At 42.6% G+C, this 16,075-nt stretch overlaps 2 protein-coding genes across 3 annotated transcripts in view; one reads left to right on the plus strand and one right to left on the minus strand.

Annotated features, from left to right (window-relative positions):
• The window catches only part of samd12 (sterile alpha motif domain containing 12), a 225,249-nt gene extending 224,437 nt beyond the window's left edge, over positions 1-812 (plus strand). For both annotated transcript variants that reach the window (XM_084081257.1, XM_084081256.1), the window contains exon 5: positions 64-812. In XM_084081257.1, the coding sequence (XP_083937383.1) occupies positions 64-95 (32 nt within the window). In that variant the 3' untranslated portion in view covers positions 96-812. The remainder of the gene's footprint in view (positions 1-63) is intronic.
• med30 (mediator complex subunit 30) overlaps positions 1-16,075 on the minus strand; it is a 279,467-nt gene that overhangs the window by 11,368 nt on the left and 252,024 nt on the right. The window lies entirely within an intron of this gene.

Below are 16,075 nucleotides of genomic sequence, written 5' to 3' on the forward strand. Positions count from 1 at the left end.
ATTGATACTTTTACTCAAGTCTCTCGCTCTCTCTCTCTCTCTCTCTCTCTGTCTGTGCCACAGCGTCTCTGGAGTGCTCTCCAGGCTCGCCGTAAAGGAATGACGGACCAGAACTGAACCTAGCCAGCCAGCCACAACAACAAGTACAACCCACAGATGGCCGTCAACCTTTTATCCACCTCCAGGGTCACGGATGTTGCTCCAGCCCGGGACCTACTCCACCACCACCACCTCCTCCTCCCTTTACCCTCTGTCCTTATACCCCCTGGTTCTGCAATCACCGCTCCTCGTTCCGTGACCACTGCGGCCCCCCCTGACCTCCTCAACTCCTCTCACACACACGTGCTCTTATCTAGGAGATAAGTAACGCTCGGTTACGACCCCGACACAAACAAGTCCCGACGCTGTTCTGCTGCGCATTCTGGCTCGAGTATTTTTTTTTCCTCAAGAGTCCAAAAAAACGACTCCCTAACACTTTCCTGGAACCCGACCCAGTATAGTTTCCATTACATTTGTCCCTCCATGCTAGACATTTCCAGTAAAAACCCTTCCAACTTGGAATTCTTTCTCCTATTCCTTCTACACCTTTTCCAACACCCCCCCCCCCACCTTTAAAGAAGTGGGGGCCAGCAACCACGCCGACACCCCCCCCCCTCCTCCACATGGATTCCGCGTTGGCAACCGGCATCAAAAAAAAAGCTTGGCTGGATTTTCTAAAAGCACTTTAGTCCATTGTCTTCACCATTGAACTAAACTTAAAGTCTGTGTGCTGATTTGCTTTTAGGAAGAAACCACTCCCAACACTGTGTCAGTTACTGTTGAAGGTTTTGAGAAGGGGGGGGCGGGGGGGGGGGGGGGGGGGGGGGGGCACATCACCATCCATCATGAGCATAATAAACATATAGTCTCCTTGGCCTTATTACCTCCCTGTATGCAGTGGTGGAAAAAGTACTCAAATGTTTTACTTAAGTAAAAGTATCAATATTGTAATGTAGAAGTACTCCGTTACAAGTAAATAGTCCGGAATTCAAAATGTACTTGAGTAAAAGTACAAAAGTATTGGTATCAAAATGTACTTAAAAGTACCAAAAGTAAAAGTACTCAAATGTTTGAAAATAGCAGATCTACAAGCTCACAACGCGTCGCGATGCGACGCGTTGTGAGCTTGTAGATCGGCTATTTTCAAATAGCCTATGTATAAAATAGGGATAAAGTGGTTAATGTATGTGTCATAATACCATAATTGATATCTGAAAAGTAACTAGTAACTAAAGTTTTCGAATAATTGTAGTGGAGTAAAAGTACAACATTTGCCTCTGAGATGTAGTGGAGTAGAAGTAAAAGTACTGAAAATGTAAAATACTCTATTAAAGTAAAAAAAAAATACCTCAAAATTGTACTTAAGTACAGTACTTGAGTACATGTACTTAGTTACTTTCCACCACTGGTAGCACCCTGCTGTATGTAGCACCTTATGGACGTTAAGTAGGGCCGATAGGAAGACTTTGGGTTCGTCAGACATTTTGCGGACCGCTCTCTTAGCTCGTTCTTTGTCTGGTATATGTCTTTCAATAACGATACTGCGACAACAGTAGGAGGGTGACAACATATTACACATCAATGTGTGTTATTGTCTACTCTCTCTCTCTCTCTCTCTCTCTCTCTCTCTCTCTCTCTCTCCATCTGTCTGTGTTCTGTGTACCAATTCAGTAAACAGTGATTGAGCTTGCCTGTTGGAAGTGTCAGTTTCCCATACTGCTGCATTTGGACATCTCCTAGAATAAACTGAAAACCTGTCCGTTTGAGAGGACTTCACTGTGAAAGAACTGTTGGGTCGGGGGGGGGGGGCCAACAGTTAACCCATTAAGACCTGAGGCCGCGTCTAAAAAAAATCAAAATCCTAACAATTTTTCGGAAAAAAATATTTAAAAAAAAGATTTCACAATTTTTCAAAAATAGCAGATATGCAAGCTCATAGCGCGGCACTCGGTGCCGCGCTATGAGCTTGTAGATCTGCTATTTTTGAATAGCCAAAGACATCTAAAGTGACACAGATGCGTTCCAGGTATCAATGGGTTAAAAGCGGGATGAACTGAAAACTGGCAACACACAAGGGATGGTTAAAAGATAGAGTTGGCCATCCCCAAAACAAACCTGCGTGTATTGTGGAACACAAAGCGAGAGAAATGAAGCAGAGACGAAATGGGATGAGGTGTGAGAATGAAATTCCCTCGGTGACCTTAAAAGGGACGAGGTTTGTGAGCGAAATGATTTGCTGAACCGAGGGTGGGGAATAGCTCTGTTGAAGAAAGGAACTGGCAACCGCATAAGGGCTCGCGAACCAAGGGGGACGAACCGCATAAGGGCTCGCGAACCAAGGGGGACGTGCCGACTCATGCCGCTCTGCAGACGAAGACAGGGGGGGGAAAAATGAGATTACAGACGACACCGAAATCCTCTTCATCTCTTGCCCCTACAGTATCCCTCTCTCTCTCTCTCTCTCTCTCCTCTTCTCTCTCTCTCTTTTTCTGTTCCGATCTAGCCGCTTGGAACTATTTTTAGACGTGACTAAATAGCGTAGAAGGGAGACGTGCCGTGCGCAAAAAAACCTAATCGTGAAAATGTTGTCTGTACGTGTTATTTATCTCTGACAAGAAGAGGAAGAGAAATCCTCCAAAATCTCTGCTGTTAATGTGAATAATGGCCATTCACTGTTGATGTACTAGGTAAGCACTGTCAGACTGGAACCACCTGCCCCGTGATCAATTTCTTCTTTTATCGCTTACGAGACGTCTTTGCTGGTTCAACCTTTACATCTAGCTGTTCCTGTTTCCGATTGTATTTATTTACTTTATTTTTAACCCATTAAGACCTGAGGCGATTCTTAAAAATGTTCTAAATCTCAACAGTTTTTTGAAAAAAATCTGGAAAATATTTTTTCGAGATTTTTCAAAAATAGCAGATACACAAGCTCGTAGCGCGGCACTCGGTGCCGCGCTACCAGCTTGTAGATCTGCTATTTTTGAATAGCCCAAAGACATCTAAAGTGACACAGATGCGTTCCAGGTATCAATGGGTTAAGATGATCCTAGATTGGCATCATGTTTGTTCATTTGCATTGATTGTTTTATTTTCTATTTTATTTAAATGTATTTTATTTAGATTTGAAAGAATTTCAAAGGATACAAGTATACTGATGTAGTGGGGTTTTTAGATGGTGGAAGAGCCTTTAAGTGTATGTCCTTGATTCGTTTTTGTTCTGTGTTGTTGGATTGTTTTGTTGTTTTGTGTTAATTGTGCTCTAAGGATTTTAACCGTACTTAAAAGCACACTGAAAAAGACAGCAACCCCTGGGCCATCATCACCTATACAAGTGTACGAAAGAGCAAGTCCAATTTAGCGTTGACCTCTAAATATAAATGACCTAAGCCGGTGTGCTTAAGTATGACATTTATCCACCTAAAGTCCATACTGATGTAGCCTCTTCTCCAAAAGTTGCGAAATTAGCAGTCGGGTCAGTTTATGACAAAAAAAAAATCTCTCAATGGAGTCACCGTGAAAGTATAAAAAGTTAATTGAAGAAAAAACAATTTAAGCAAGTTATTTGGTGTCTGCTTTAAAAGAAGAGCTCAGGAAATTGACTGACGGATTGAATTTCACATGTAAGGAGTCTTTGAAATATCTCTCCCAAATGATATTTTCAGCTTGCTTTAAAGTCTCACTCCACTTAAAAAATATGTTTTTTTTCTACAGCCAACTCCTCTTGGAGCTATGACTTTGTCTGTGCAAATTGTTATATGAGCGGAACGTGCCACCCGATCACCATTTTTAGGGGCAGCTGTAGCTTAGTGGGTAGTATGGGTATAATATGTGTCAAAGTGGCTCTTAATGGGTGGTATGGGTATAATATGTGTCAAAGTGGCACTTAAAGGGATAATTCACCCCCAAAATGACATTTTTTTCTATCAATTACACACCCCATGGAGACTTGAATTCATGGAGATGTTTTAGTTTTTGTCGCCTATAAGTCGATCAAATTATTGGCTTAGGAATGCGACAAAAACTAGAAAATAAGTTATTTTTTGGGTGAACTACTCCTTTAAACAAGATATTAATCATATCATTAAGACACGAGTATTTTTTGCATACTTTAAAAGGTGCCAGGAGTGGGACTTTAAGATCATGTAAAAGTGTGAGACACACTAAATGATTGATTAAATCATTTGTTGGTGCTGGTTCTACGCAGTGAAATCCACAGTGTTATTTAACTCGGAGTGTAAAAGCGGACCCTTTAGGGGGATTTCACTGTGTGGCCCCTGAGAGCCATTGGGATACAAAGTGTCCATTCATTGTTTGGGTTGTAACAGTCGCCTAATGTGGAACGGTCCTGCTGCTTGCAGATTGAATAGTATTGATCAAATTCCCATCAGGATTACAATACCCTTTGCCCTGGAGAGGGGTGTGTGTGTGTGTGTGTGTGTGTGTGTGTGTGTGTGTGTGTGTGTGTGTGTGTGTGTGTGTGTGTGTGTGTGTGTGTGTGTGTGTGTGTGTGTGTGTGTGTGTGTGTGTGTGTGTGTGTGTGTGTGTGTGTGTGTGTGTGTGTGTGTGTGTGTGTGTGTGTGTGTGTGTGTGTGTGTGTGTGTGTGTGCGTGCGTGCGTGCGTGCGCAAATGTCTGTACATATGTGTGTGTATGACTGTGTACGCATCGGTCTGTGTGTGTGTGTGTGTGTGTGTGTGCGTGCGGAGATAGGGTTTCGTTGCCACATTGATAGTCACATAGCAATGGAGTTGTTCGGCATAAAACACAAGTGGCTATTTCACGGTCGGATGGAGATGCCGTGTCAGTGACTGTCAGGGCCCATAGGGGCCCCGCTGGCTCCGTCTGGTTTGGGAAGGCTCCGCTCCTTGATTTCAGATTGGAAACTGTCAATATGTGAACTGGAAGAAAATTGTCTTTAATGGTTCTCACTCAAGGTGGTGCTGAGAGTCGCATGAATACGATGCTGGGCCTCATTTGGACAAATGTTATTTGAGAGATGCAACAACAACAAAAAAAGCACTAGTAAACAAAAACGTAATTCGGTTGTGATTGGAGAACATCATTTTGATGTATTGACATGTCAAGTCATCCTTTTTTTTAACACTTTCTTCATTAAAGACGGGGTGCCGTGATTTTCAGTGATTCACAACATTGAAAGTGTTAAAATTATGTTTTTATGTGGACACGCCTCCATTCATTCATCACAGTATACCTGGTTCTCACCTTAGCACCTCCTCCACCACCTTAGCACCACCCACCTGTCCTAGTCCCTCCTCCTCCTCATGCCCACACCTGTTGTGTTATGATAATGAGGGGGAGGGTATGTTTTTACTAGCCGTGTCACTAAAGCGCAGTTTTTCTATTGGCACGTTTGACCCTCAAGGTTTCAGCCTCCAGGTAGAAACTCAAAATAGGCAGGGAAGACATAAAACACCATAAAAACACCACCAGGGGGCTTAATGAAGTTCTATCAACCTCGTAGACACATGAAAAACAGAAAAAGTGCAAAACCATGGCACCACCTCTTTAAGAAACAAGACAAGAAGACACTACCACAAAAACATGCACCATACACCATACACATGATGTCAAGTCATACATTTGGTTGCTTATTGCGATAAGTACACCTACATTTATTTTGCTGAACCTTTGTACAAATGATGTCCACTGAATCCAGTTCCTAGAAATGCCCACACTGATCTAGATACAGCCGTGGGTTTTTTTCTGTTGTTATAACATAAACTCTTCCACAGCTTCAGTTCTATGTGGCTACCAAAGGGCGGCTCGTCACAAGCCTGTGTAATGTAGGATTTTTGGTTTACACGCCATGTCATGCACCGTGAGCTTGTGTGGCTGAGCTACAAGCTCACAACACGCTGCGTCGTTACACGTCGTGAGCTTGTAGCTCTGCCGCTGCAGTTTCGGTGCGCGACACCGGCACGCAACTCGTGCTGTGTAAATCAGGCTTGACAGAAACTATTCCCTTCCTAAAAGTGTGTCCTCTTATGAACTCTTGCTCGCTCTGCCACAAATGGTTAAGACTGAGGTTCTCTTTAAACCTCAGGTTAGTGTCTGAATCACACACACACAGCAGGACTGTTATTGAGGTTCATTTAAACCTCAGGTTAGCATCTAAAACACAAAAACGTTGGCTGTTGGCTTCCCCCACACGACAAATGTAGCAACATGTTGCTGTTATCTAACGTCCCTGTGAGACGGCGTTCCTTGTTTTCATCTGGTCTGAGTAAAAACACAAACATGAGAACCATTGTTGCAGATTGGTACAACATTGATTCGCTGTAATTTCTATACTACATCTGCATTCAATAGTTTTATTGGGAAACCAGAAAAGTACACTGTAAAATCCTGAGTGTTATTGAAGCTGAGTGTAAGGGTCCGTCTGGTTACATTTGTACAGTGGTGGAAAAAGTACTCAAATGTTTTACTTTACTTAAGTAAAAGTATCAAGACAAGCAATGTAGAAGTACTTTGTTACAAGTTAAAGTCCGGAATTCAAAATTTACTTGAGTAAAAGTACAAAAGTGTTGGTATCAAAATGTCCTTAAAGTACCAAAAGTAGAAGTACTAACATGTTTGAAAATAGCAGATCTACAAGCTCACTGCGACGCTTGTAGATCGGCTATTTTCAAATAGCCTAGGTATAAAATACCTAGCCTATGTAAAGTAACTAACAACTCAGGTTTTCAAATAATTGTAGTGGTGTAAAAGTACAATATTTGCCTCTGAGAAGTAGTGGAGTATAAGTAAAAGTATTGGCAATTGGAAGTGCTCAAGTAAAGTACAAGTACCTCAAAATTGTACTTAAGTACAGTACTTGAGTTAAATGTACTTAGTTGCTTTACACCACAGCATTTGTCTCAGAGTTCCAAATGGACAAATTAAGACTGAGGATTTTAAGGTGTAGATTTCTGCTGCAAAGGCTCGAGGAAAAACCTTCCACCCATTGAGTGTTCCTGGCTGCTCTCAGCCTGGCACTGCCAGCTCATGCTTTGGCAGTCGTGCCAAAGTGTCCGAGGGCTTGCCCGAACTGGCACGCCACACCACGCCGTCTCCCAAACAACCCGTAAGGGGTTTGGAATTTCGCTCACCCACACCAGCGCACTGTTAAGACAAGACAAAACGCCGGGGCGAAACCTCACACAACGGTATTATTGCACAAGACCTGCCTCGCGTGAGCCTGCGTTCTCACACGTAGCACGCACACCAGCTCGGTGTGTGCACACCTCAGCGGAGGACATAGTACTCCAGTCCCGGTACTTGAGTGAAAGTATGGATACTCCCGGTCAAATATTACTCTACTACAAACTACAAATGACTACTTGTAAAACTGCAAATGACTACTTGTAAAACTACAAATGACTACTTGTAAAACTACAAATGACTACTTGTAAAACTACAGATGACTACTTGTAAAACTACAAATGACTACTTGTAGAACTACAGATGACTACTTGTAAAACTACAAATGACTACTTGTAAAACTACAAATGACTACTTGTAAAACTGCAAATGACTACTTGTAAAACTACAAATGACTACTTGTAAAACTACAAATGACTACTTGTAAAACTACAAATGACTACTTGTAAAACTACAAATGACTATACTTGTAGCAACGTTTGCAAAAAAGGTCCCTGTAACAAATATTTTTTTACAGGGACCCCCAGAAGCAAAGATTTGAGTTAAAAATGTTTGCTTTAAAACAATATATATTAAAAGATTTGCACACATTTTCACGATTTCTCAAAAATAGCAGATCTACAAGCTCGTAGCGCGGCACTCGGTGCCGCGCTACGAGCTTGTATATCTGCTATTTTTGAATAGCCAAAGTGCAAAAGAATGCTTTTTTAGCTCAAATCAAAAAATGACACGGATGCGTTCCAGGTCGTAATGGGTTGCTCAGTAACATTTTTACTTCACTTAAAGTACTGGAGTACTTGCTTTTAAAAAGAAATACTTAGTATTCAAAAGCACGCGTGCTTTTAGAAATGCTGAAGTATTCAAATGTACAAATTACAAAGTACATTTTCTTTTTAATATCAATGCATGCACAACACATATCAGTAATAGTGAAAATAGCTTAGATCTGCTATTTTCACTATGTTTGAAATAGGGCTTAAGTGGTTAAAGGTAGGGTAAGTGATATTTTTTGGTTGAAACAAAAAGTAGTTTGTTAAAAGGTTAAAATACTATATTCTGACAGTAATCATTGTTATAGAGTGTCTTTTCAGTAACAGATGTCTCCCCGTCTCTCCAGCTCTTTAATAAACAGAAAATACCTTTTTCGGTAGGTGTCAAAATCTCAGCCAATCAGGAGAAAGTACCCATTTTTAAGCTTAATTTGTATAGTGTTCCAGTTCCAATTGTGTCTGCTCATTTCTTAGTGTCATCACTTCCAATTTCACTTGTTTAATCTGTATCCTGATTGAGTTCTCTGTCCTGGTTGGATAAAATGGGAAATGAAACTGAAACGAAAATGCATTTTCTGTTTAATAAAGAGCTGGAGAGACGAGGAGTCTCCTAATACTGAACAAACACTCTACAGCAATGAGTACTATCAGAATATAGAGCTATTTAACACTTATTTTAACCAAAGCAAATCACTTACCCTACCTTTAATGTAGGCCTACTTTTGTTTAGGAGTCAAAGGTACATTATTTGTCTTTGAAATAAAGTGGATATGAGTATCCGAAAATACTTAACGCGCGCCTGTGTACGCGCAACCCACGCTCAAGCGGTCACCGCGTGTGTAGACACACATAGATACCCGACACAACACACAAACTGCACACTCATGGAGTCAGCCAGCACGCACACTGCTGAACAAATAAGAAGCAGACAAAATCACAGCAGTTCACCCATTAGCTACGCACACATTATTATGCATAAACTGTAACCTGCAAGTGACATCCACATGTAACCAACACCAGTGGTGGAAAAAGTACTCAAATGTTTTACTCGAGTAAAAGCATCAATACTGCAATGTAGAAGTACTCGGCTACAAGTAAAAGTCCGGAATTCACAATGTTACTTGAGTAAAAGTACGAAAGTATTGCTATCAAAATGCACTTAAAGTACCAAAAGTAAAAGTACTAAAATATTCGAAAATAGCCGATCTACAAGCTCACAACGAGCTTGTAGATCTGCTATTTTCAAATAGCCTAGGTATAAAATAGGGCTAAAGTGGTTAATGTATGTTTCATAATATCATAATTTATATCTGAAAAGTAACTAGTAACTAAAGTTTAAAAATAATTATAGTGGAGTAAAAGTACAATATTTGCCTCTGAGATGTAGTGGAGTAGAAGTAAAAGTACGGAAAACCGGAACTACTCCAGTAAAGTAAAAAATACCTCAAAATTGTACTTAAGTACAGTACTTGAGTACGTGTACTTAGTTACTTTCCACCACTGCATCCAAGTATGATGAAGAGGCATCTCTGATCTTTCTGTCAGGGTGAGGGCATGTTATGTTCCGGGTATTTCACAACAACACACAGGCATGCAGACCAACGCTCTACCCCCTTCTATCTATTAGGTGCCTAACGATGTTGATCTTAATGGTAATCTTGATATTATGATGAGTACACATAATGTGTGTGTGTGTGTGTGTGTGTGTGTGTGTGTGTGTGTGTGTGTGTGTGTGTGTGTGTGTGTGTGTGTGTGTGTGTGTGTGTGTGTGTGTGTGTGTGTGTGTGTGTGTGTGTGTGTGTACAGTATATATATAATAAATGGATAATTAATTATAATGTGTTGTGTGGCTGTCTTTTTGTAATGTTTGTGTTCTGCCCATAATCTTGCACTGGGTATAGTTACATTGATTCGTCAAATACATGTAGCGGCAATCAGCTACTGTGATGGAGTCATTAAAAGACCATTCCGGTGTTGATACGTGTCATTTTCTATGGCTAGCTGTGGCCATGGGATATATGGCCGTGGACTTTTATAATAGTTATTATTATTGCTGTCCATCTTTGTGCCCCCTTCACCTCTCTCTCTCTCTCTCTCTCTCTCTCTCTCTCTCTCTCTCACACCCCAACATGGTCGAGCAGTGGCGTGCACATACATTTTGAGGGGCAGGTGCTCAAGTAAATTATACTTTTTTTTGTTGACTTGGTCTGCTCTTTTTTCCCTCTACACCTATACCTCTTTGCCAAAAATAGCAGATCTACAAGCCCACAACGCCTCGCAGCGCGAGGCGTTGTGGGCTTGTAGATCGGCTATTTTTGGCTAAAGTTCTCCTCAGAAAAGGGATGCTAGGTTTCGAGTGGTTATGGTAAAAAGAAAAGTCATATCACATAAAGATTTGGCGGACCCCCTGTAGTAACTCTGAGGACCCCCTAGGGGTCCCGGACCCCCTGTTGAAGACCCCTGCTGTACCCTTTTTTCAAAAGGGCACTTCTGGTCAAGAGGGCAAAGGGCAGGTGCTCTAGCACCACCTAGAGTCTATCTGTGCACGTCCCTGTATAAATGTACATGTCAAATGTAAATGTCTAGCATTCAGAAACAGCTATTGACTCCACTTGGTACACAGTAATATTAGGCTACACATGTACATTGTAGATGTCTAGCATTACTACCAGATTTGCAATGGTAAACGGTGCATTTATATAACGCCTTTATCCAAGGCACTTCACGATGTACATTACATTCATTCACCCATTCACTCACATTCACACACCAATGGCAGCTAGAGGAAACCATGCAAGGCACCAACCTATGCTCATCGGGAGCAATAGGCTCTATTCACAACAGCCATATTGTAAGACATTCCCAGGTGTTACCAATGATACTAATGAAGGCTCTGTTCCATTCTGGTCAAACAGAGTCAGGGTGCTGATATTGTGCATGTTGGCTCACTGGAAACCTTCCAAATGGCCCCTTACAGGTGTGTAACTCTGAGAGTGTACAAATGGAACCAAATGGACCCGTAAGGGTCCATTTGGTTCCATTTGTACACTCTCAGAGTTATGGGGCTCGTGGAAACCACTGTGCTACACTAAATGGAACAGAGCCTTCATTAGTATCATTTGTAACACCTGGGAAGGAAGTGATAATACGGCTGCTGTGAATAGAGCCTATTATGGGTTCAGTGTCTTGTTCAAGGACACTTCGCAATGCTCTGGAAGCCTACTGTTGAATATGAATCTAAATGTATAATTATGATATACTGTAAGTGTCCCTGTATTTGTGGACTACATCCACTCCTGATATCACAGCCTCGAGCATGAGAAATGTTGGGGGCAGGGTGGATTTAGCTGTTCAAACATGATTTCCAAAATGCATATGTGTATTGTTAATGAGAATGCCGTGATAAAAAAACGTTAAGTAGGCTACTGTTTTACTTTTTTCCTTGCCATTGTCATCAAATGCTCGCTCAGGGGCCAGGGGGCAAACATTGGGTTCTCTATAACAGTGGTTTTCAACCTTTTTTTGCGTCAAGGACCCCCAAATTGACTCATATTAGCCCAGGGACCCCCATTTGAAAAGATATGCCAGGGACTCAACCATTTTGATTTCTCGGGGGTCCCAATCTACACTGTGTCATCATCATTAGTGTTCATTTAACTCTGAGAGTGTACAAATGGAAGTTGGTTCCATTTGTACACTCTCAGAGTTACAGACACACAAGGGTCAATTTGGTTCCTAACTATTAATTTGTCTGGGGACCCCCTGGAACCCCCTCAAGGACCACTGGTGGTCCCCGGACCACTGGTTGAGAACCACTGCTCTATAACATAGACGACTTGTTGTGATTTGGCTCTATGATAAAAAATAAAATAAACAGTTTAGGCCATATACAGTACATAGCCACATTCATGTAAATGTATTTAATTTCATTTAATGCTAAATTAAAACTTACCTGAATAATTAAGTCAATGTTAGTTTCATTATTGTGCAGTTAATAGTCATAAGCCCGATTTGAATTTAGCTCATCATTCAATCTTTTCTCTCTGGGGAACATATATTGGCTAGCATTTTCAAATTAGAAATCCATTGGAACAATGATAACCTAACTTCAATTAAAATCCAATTGCTTCCTTGAAAATCAAACAAACTCTGTTTGGCAGCAGTAGGAACGGCAGCAGCAGGAACCATGTGTATCAGTTTTATTGGGTTCCGCTTGCTCCTTGAAGGGCAAGACCACTTTGGTAGAGGTTTGGGTTGTGTAGTTATACCTTGCCATGATGTAACAACAAAGGTGGGCAAGAAATCAAAAATAATTGGACAATGGAGCAATTATTTTCGATTTCTTGTCCACCTTTGGAGTTACATCATGGCAAGGTAACTACACAACCCAAACCTCTACCAAAGTGGTCTTGCCCTTTAAGTAAGGGCAAAATGGTTAGTGGGCAAACTCATTGGTAAACACTGGCCATGTTGGAACAGTGCCGTTTAATGTGAGCTATGGCCAAGGTAAGACGTGTTCCTCAGCATATTTTCCGACAGTCTATTATTACTGCGCTAATGTGATGATTACTAGTTGTTATGGACATGTTGAATATAACTACATACCGTACTTGGCTCATGTTGCTCATTCATAGAGTGCTAGGAATGCGTTATGCCCCAGAAGTAACCAGAGTTATTCTGTTTTCCCCAGAATAAACCCTGTCAACTCAGAAGGAAGTGGACAGATCTGCATGAATCCACGCAGCACAGACTTACAGACGTTACCGATGCGTCGCGGTCATTGGGCTTCATTTGTATGATCCTTTAAGTCCAGCAACCTACTTTGGATTGCTGGCCATTATACCAAAAATGCTATGAGAATACACACACATGCATAGCCTACCATCTATTGCCTTTTTATAAACCAGGGGTCTTCAACAGGGGCTCCGGGACCCCTAGGGGGTCATCAGAGTTACTACAGGGGGTCCGCCAACTCTTTGTGTGATATGATTTTTCTTTTTACCTTAACCACTTGAACCCTAGCATCCCTTCTCTGAGGAGAACTTTAGCCAAAAATAGCTGATCTACAAGCTCACAACGCCTCGCGCTGCGAGGCGTTGTGAGCTTGTAGATCGGCTATTTTTGGCAAAGAGGTATAGATGTAGAGGGGGGGAAAAAAGCAGACCAAGTAAACAAAAAAAGTATGATCTGAAACACAATTTTATACACTACAGAGGGGGTCCCTGCTTCATCTCTCCCTCAGCTAGGGGGTCCTTGGCCTGAAAACGTTGCAGACCCCTGTTCCAAACCCTACTCAACCCCATATAGTATTTATTCTGGTTCTATACAGCTAGTCTGTCGGTGGAGATGAGCCCAGATGGTGTGTGTGTGTGTGTGTGTGTGTGTGTGTGTGTGTGTGTGTGTGTGTGTGTGTGTGTGTGTGTGTGTGTGTGTGTGTGTGTGTGTGTGTGTGTGTGTGTGTGTGTGTGTGTGTGTGTGTGTGTGTGTGTGTGTGTGTGTGTGTGCGCGCGTGCATGTATGTATGCATGTATGTGTGCAACAGATGCGTGGCTGAGGCACTGGTGTACGAGTGCGTGCCAGTGCATAATATTTGCACTCGTATCGTGGCTTATACACGTGTGTGACAGGTGTTGTGGACGCACGGTGCCAGATGATGCCGGTGGTATACAGTATACAGCGGGCTGGGCAGGTATATACCATGATGGCGTAGCAGCATGGTAACCAGTCTCCTCTAGTTAGCACACAGCAGCCTGCTCCGGGCCCCTGGGGGACCCCGCTGGGAGATGCTGTAGATCACGATTGGAAATGACTGCCGTTTCTCACACACGTGGATATGCTGTATGTTCACTCACTCACCTCACTTGCGTTGTGTGTGTGTGTGTGTGTGTGTGTGTGTGTGTGTGTGTGTGTGTGTGTGTGTGTGTGTGTGTGTGTGTGTGTGTGTGTGTGTGTGTGTGTGTGTGTGTGTGTGTGTGTGTGTGTGTGTGTGTGTGTGTGTGTGTGTGTGTGTGCACGTTTCTCTGTATCCAAAATGGGTCAGTTTTTACTCTCTGAGATAATTTATAGGAAAACATTGTCAGATTTTCAAACTAAACCCTGCATTCTTCTGATGTGAGGAGATCAGACAATATAGCGTGTCAAGAAATAATGGCGTCAAACTCATCCTATCTTTGGGGCGTACAGATTGTACGCCCGCGTTTGACATCATCGTTTTGTGTCTACTGTGTGGCTTGCTTTTGCCACATAGGCTAAATACAAAGATACATGCAGGGTTGCCAGATAAGCTTATTATAATTTCACCGCAAGATTTTATTTGAAAATAGCCGATCAAGGGGGCACGGTGGCGCAGTCGGTAGCGCTGTCGCCTCACAGCTAGAAGGTCCTGGGTTCGATTCCCGCCAGGGACGCTGTGGGCGCTGGGGGCGTGTTCTCTCCTCCACGTCATCGGCGCCCATACCCTAGGTGGGGTTGGTGAAAGGGCCTACTCTGTGTGGAGTTTGCATGTTCTCCCCGTGTCTCCTAGGGTAGTTAATACCCTCACAAAAACATGTAGTAATCCTGGTCACTATACTGCCTCCCCCTGGTCAGCCGGGGCGCCTGATGGAGGAGAAGGGAACTGGTTGGAATAACGTGTTCCTTCCACGCGCTATGTCCAACCAGGGAAACTCCCCCCCGTCGGGTGATAAGAAGCGGCCTGCTTGCTCCTCATGCATTGAAGGAGGCATGAGCTTCAGCTTGGGCTCTCCCTAGGCTGGCAGAGGGTAGGTAGTGCCCAGGATTACATAGGCAATTGGCACTGGGTGAAAAAAATGTGTGTTACAAAAAATCGTGGGATAAAAATTATAAAAAAAAAAAAAAAAAAAAAAAAAAGAAAATAGCCGATCTACAAGCTTACAACGCGTCGCATCGCGACGCGTTGTGAGCTTGTAGATCTGCTATTTTCAAATAGCTGATGTGTATGTTAAAGTGCACATGTGGCCCATAGTTGCTTCTTTTGGGCTGGTTTTCCTAGACCTGGTTGCTTGTTTCTCTCACAGAAACTGGCAACACTGGATACATGCTAGTAGGCACACGTGCATAGCAGGCGCGCAAACATGCTGATTCAACAAAACGTCCATGCTGCAGAGCATACACATTATATCATCGCTGTCGGGCAGAAATGTATGTCCAATAGTGAGCTGGTATAGTCGGCTATTTTTCCCACTCTTGCACAACAAAGTTTAAAATAGGCCATTGTGATTCCCCCGACCCCCCCCCCCCCCCCCCCCCTTTCCTTTCTTTTTCTTTTCTCTTTCTTTCACTTTGGTTGTCTTATTTGTTTGTCTTTTACTTTTTTTCTTATTCTTCTTTGTTGCTGCTGTCTCACTAGGGAGAAAATGTGAAATATTGCAAATACATGTTGTATTGTGAAGTATGATGCACTGCTATGCATGAATGTGTTGTCTCTCCTGATAATAATAACAATAAAAACAATAAGTTGCAAAAAAAAGAAAATAGGCCATTGATTTATGAAAAAGAAAAAAAGGTTATATGGAGATACACGGTTTCTGCCCGACAGTGACGATATTCTCTCTCTCTCTCTCTCAGGGACGTGCACAGATAGACTCTAGGTGGTGCTAGAGCACCTGCCCTTTGCCCTCTTGACCAAAAGTGCCCTTTTTTCTTCAGTTTACAGCAGGGGTCTTCAACAGGGGGTCCGGGACCCCTGGGGGGTCCTCAGAGTTACTACAGGGGGTCCGCCAAATCTTTATGTGATATGATTTTTCTTTTTACCATAACCACTCGAAACCTAGCATCCCTTTTTCTGATGAGAACTTTAGCCAAAAATAGCAGATCTACAAGCCCACAACGCCTCGCAGCGCGAGGCGTTGTGGGCTTGTAGAACGGCTATTTTTGGCAAAGAGGTATAGGTGTAGAGGGAAAAAAGAGCAGACCAAGTAAACAAAAAAAAGGATAATTTACTTGAGCACCTGCCCCTCAAAATGTCTGTGCACGCCACTGCACACACACACACACACACAGGCTGTGCAGAGAGCAGCTCAATCCCCACCAGGCAGTGCCCGATGCTAAAGCTCCCGTAAGCAGGGCCATGCTGCTGCAGAG

This window comes from Gymnoscopelus microlampas (assembly GCF_963454915.1).
Source record: "Gymnoscopelus microlampas genome assembly, chromosome: 15".
NCBI classification, from domain to species: Eukaryota; Metazoa; Chordata; class Actinopteri; order Myctophiformes; family Myctophidae; genus Gymnoscopelus; species Gymnoscopelus microlampas.